Source organism: Balaenoptera borealis (genome assembly GCF_965194805.1).
Source record: "Balaenoptera borealis genome assembly, chromosome: X".
NCBI classification, from domain to species: domain Eukaryota; kingdom Metazoa; phylum Chordata; class Mammalia; order Artiodactyla; family Balaenopteridae; genus Balaenoptera; species Balaenoptera borealis.
Window position 1 is genome coordinate 25,032,399 of NC_138881.1, and position 4,635 is coordinate 25,037,033.

Genomic DNA, 4,635 nt, shown 5'->3' on the forward strand with positions numbered 1-4,635 from the left:
CAAATTACTACCAACATTAGAAAGGGAGTGTGGAAATAACTATCAAAAATTTAAAAGTGCATATACTTCACTGAAAAATCCGCTTTTAGAAATCTATCCTATGAAATAATTGTAGAAGTGATCAATTTTACAAGTACAAGTATCTTCAATCTGGCATTGTTTGTAATCATGAAAAATTAAAAATAATCAAAACAGCCCTTGAGGAGAACTGGTTAAATACATTATAGTCCATCAATACAATGGAATATTAGGCAGTTGTTAAAAATAACGATCTGCATGTGGCAACACAGAATGATGCTCATAATATGTGTGAAATAGAAAAAGGAAATTGCATTATAGTGTGTAAATTGTGAAGTAACCTTGTCGAATCCAAATATATATGGTTGTATATATTTCATTCAGTGTAAACATTTTATTTTATTTATGCATACAAGATAGCTGAAATGATGTTAACATTGATTGTCTCTGAGTCATGGGCTGGCTTTTTGCTCTCAGATCCCTCTCCCACATCTCTCTGTCCTTTACTGCATCACAAGGAACTACATATCTTTGTGTCCCTTTCCCTCTGGCTCCCAAATAAGTTCAAGTATTTGGAGGCAATGTTGTAAGATTAGACGGTGGAAGGAGGGGAGAAGCCAGGGTCTTTCCTCCGCTTACTGTCTGCTTTGGGCCATGTCTCCAGCAGCAACAGTAGCACCTCTGCTCCACCTCTGAAGTCTAGTGAGGCTTTTCCTTTGTGGCTCCATTTCCCACCAGGCTGACCTATTATAGTTCCAGCTTCCACTATCCGCATCTCATCTTTAATGACAATGGCCCCTCTCTATCCTGTCAGCCTCAGTGTGGCAGCACTTTCTGCTTCTGCTAATGTCTAGATTGCCTTATGCTCCCTCTTTGGATCCTCAGTTCATCAATGACCCTCCTAAGTAAGTCCTTGTATGAAATTTCCTCTGCGTAAAATACCTAGAACAATTTCTCTTTTCTGACTGGAACCTGATTGACACAGGTAATTGGATGGGGAGGAGGGAAAATACTTTCAAATCTTGTTTGTTTGACAAAATAACACAATACCAGGGGGAAAGGGACCATTCTAAAAATTTTCTTCCAAAAAATGAAAATCTGAGGAAACTTCATGTTTTACAGAGTGATCACAGAGTAATAAAAGAAATTGTCTTTCAATGATAAACATTATACAATAAATGACTACTGTAATCCATGATCCTTCACCATCCTAAATAATAAACTTTCCTTAACATTCATTATTGTTTCAATTTAAACTAGAAACAAATCAAACCTTATACTCTTTGGCCCTGTTTGATCTGTGGCACCACATTTTCATATGGCATGTTGTTCTGTCTCCCAATTTGGCTGATATGCTAACCTTACAGGAAAGACCTACCTAGCTATCCCTGGAGGGTCACCTCAGATTGGCCAAGATTAAAATGATGGATAATGTCCAATGTGGGTAAAGGTATGAGAATACCTGGACTTAAATACTTTAATTTGGCATTTTGCAAGATTTTCCTTAGTTATCACTACACTATAGATTCTTGAAGAGCAAGGATTATTTCTTGTTTTTCTGTAAACTCAGTTTATAGCACACTATCTTGGACTTAACTAGGTGTTCAAAAAGATATTGTCTTGGTGTGCCCTGAATTTCACTAAGATACCATTCCACTCTTGACCAGGAAAGGGATCACATTTCTCCTCTGCTACCTCTAGGGCTTAAATAAACACCATCAAAATTAATGGACTAGAATGGGGATACTCCATCCTCAGTCTCAGACACTCTTCATCACATCCTGAAATATTGAAATATCACTAGATTTCCAGGCTCAGATTATATTCTACCTGTGTTCATGAAATATTGCTGATTATCCTGCCCAAAACTGATCTATCTTCAGTCTAAATTATTTTTACAGAACTTATCATTATCTACTTTGGATAATTTATATACTTCTTCTCTTCCTTACTGAATTATAGGATTATTCCCAACACTTAGTAAAGACAGGAATCAGGTCTAATATATTACAAGACCTCCCAAGTACAAGCACACTATTTGCTAATATAATTTATTTGTTAGATGGAAAAATGAATGAATGAATGAACAAAAGAGGCGTAGATTAGTCCAGACAAAAGGAGTCCAAAGCCTGAAAGATAAGATCTGTTATGTTTAATTTATACCTATGCAACATTTCTTTTTTACCATTAGTAAGAATTTATTTTAATATTAGCCTAAGTAAAACATAATCAGGAAAGTAAATCTACAGAAACATTATATAATGCATCCCAAGTAAAATGTTTAGAATATTCAACATTTTGGGATAATATAATCGAAAATAAATCTTTATAGTGAATGCTCTATTTTTATGGATGAATTATATCTAAACTTTCTACCAGAAAACTATCAATACTTATGGATAATCTAGTTTATTTTATAGGTCTTGAGACCACTTACCATAATCAGAATTTCATAAAGTATCTATTTTGAGTTACGTGAATTTTAAAACCATATATTTAGGCCATTATACACATCAGATCAATTATTCATTTGTAAAACTAATTTTATAAGGGCATAAATTCCTCTATGATGCTACAGTAAATGTTTCAATATCACTGTGAGAGGGGGGTCCTTAAAAAATAACAGCAAGTCCTATTGGCACAAGTGCCTTTGAATTTACTCTTCCCAAACCAGTAAAGCTTTGACATTGGGCAAGATTATTTTTGTCACTTTCTATTTATATTTTATAGGAAAACAGTGAACACAACCACTCCACTCTACTACTATCATCTTCAGGATTATAGTAGTTTCTCAAAGTACAATAGATCACCTGACTTGATAGTTAATCTTTTTAAGGTAATTACTGAGCTTTTTATTTCACAGAACACAATCCATCATTTTTGTTGGTCTTTTTTTTTAAATTTGGTTCCTTGGATTATGAAGCTAAAGATTCTGACTCAAATTTTTTTTTACAAGTTTGTTACTGTTTCGTTTTTTACTCTAATATCAAATTAACTACATTTGAGGTTTTTGTCAAAGTTTTCATATTTAATTCATTTTTTTTCATGATTCCAAATCCATTTGGGTTCTAGGATAAAACGCGTGAATGCTCCCTACATATTTCTTCTACTAAAATATGAAGAGTAGGGGAAAATCTAATAAATTTGTGAAATTGCATTTAGAATTTGGACCCAAATGCTAACATTCACACCATAAAATTTTCTATACATTCTACAGATGTAGGAGGCTTATTAATTCATATTATTCTACAAATATATACTCTATATTTAATTTGATTTAACCACATTCCATAAGTTGAATTTGAGGGGTGTTTTTAAAGTGTGGAGAGTTTAGTGTTTATTTTTGTAATCCAACAACTTTATCCAAAAATGCAGAAAATTTTTCGGGCTGGCCAGGAGGAAAACATTTCAGTGTTGAAAAGTCCATTGACTGTAACAGCCCAGGAAGCGTGCCGCAGGTACAGTAGAAGAGATGCCCGTCTTTGTGTAGCTGCTTTGCCAATTCCAGCTGATGATTGTTCATCAACTTTTCATTTATAACCACTGTGAGTGGCTTTCTTTTTTCCAGACTCTCCAAACAGCTTCCTGCACCTGCGTGACTAATAACACGATCTGCTTTCTGAAGGTCTTCTTTCAATGAATCCTTGTATCTGTAAACATCCAGAGTAAGTGACTCCGTACTGAATGGTTCAGGTACCACCTTTCCTCTACCTATTTGTAGGACAAGTCAGTTGTAACGGAGGCTCTAGATTATCACGTCGTGAAAGAAATGGCCCAGCAAGAACTAGGAGACCACGCAAAGACTCTGAAAAAGGTGTCGCAAACTAGGGAGGGAGAGCAAGGAACAGGGTCGTCGTGGCCCACAGCTGGGGCTGCGCGAACCACGAGCCCTGAGAAGGCGCGCTCGGGGGACGCCGGCCGCGAGGGTGCCTGAGGCGGAGGTAAGGCACGGCGGCCTCGGCCCGAGCGCCGGGGCAGGGCTGGGGCAGGGCACCCAGCAGGACCGGCCGGCTCGGGCTGGGCAGAGCCCGACGGAGCGTGTCGACCGCGCGGCCCCGAGCGGACCTGAGGAGCGGCCAGCGAGGCGGGCCCGGGCCCGGGAGTATGCAACATTTTTTAATCGGTAAAATATTTAATCATTTTGGTAGCATGTTTTTTTCATAATTGCATGAACTTTCACATCTTTATAATGCTGTTAACTTTTTGAAAATATTTTTAGTATCATTATGAAAATGTCACAAAGTGAAAATTGTTATTGCCTCCCACACCTATAATTTCTAAACATGGTTAAAATTACAATAACAGGATTTTCACTGATTTTGGATTATAGTCTGTAACAAAACATAATTTCTATAATAAATGCATTTTATATCTGGAGTTGAATATTTCACAAGCATTCCTCTGTGATTTTATAGCAATGATGAAAATTTTAATATTTTTTTTGTCATTTAGAAACCCTCTGTCTGATTAACCATAAATCAACATGGGTCATTAGCCTGGAAATAAGGAGTACATCACGGATATCACTTACCTAATTCTAACCTGGTATTTCATAAGATTCTCATGTTATTGTTAGAGGCAAGATGAAGGAACGTGGGCTGGATGAAAATACAGTTA

The 4,635-nt window shown here is 36.6% G+C and overlaps 1 protein-coding gene across 1 annotated transcript; it reads right to left on the reverse strand.

The window, feature by feature from the left end:
* Positions 1-975: 975 nt before the first annotated feature.
* On the reverse strand, positions 976-3,642 carry LOC309621172 (UDP-N-acetylglucosamine transferase subunit ALG13-like). Its single transcript, XM_082378300.1, has one exon. The coding sequence runs from the start codon at positions 3,539-3,541 to the stop codon at positions 3,356-3,358; it is 186 nt and encodes a 61-aa protein (XP_082234426.1). The 5' UTR covers positions 3,542-3,642; the 3' UTR covers positions 976-3,355.
* Between the last annotated feature and the right edge of the window lie 993 nt (positions 3,643-4,635).

What these genes read in the sequence shown, in the direction of transcription:
- LOC309621172 (XM_082378300.1), bottom strand. Translation starts at nt 3,541, where the DNA reads ATGAACAATCATCAGCTGGAATTGGCAAAGCAGCTACACAAAGACGGG.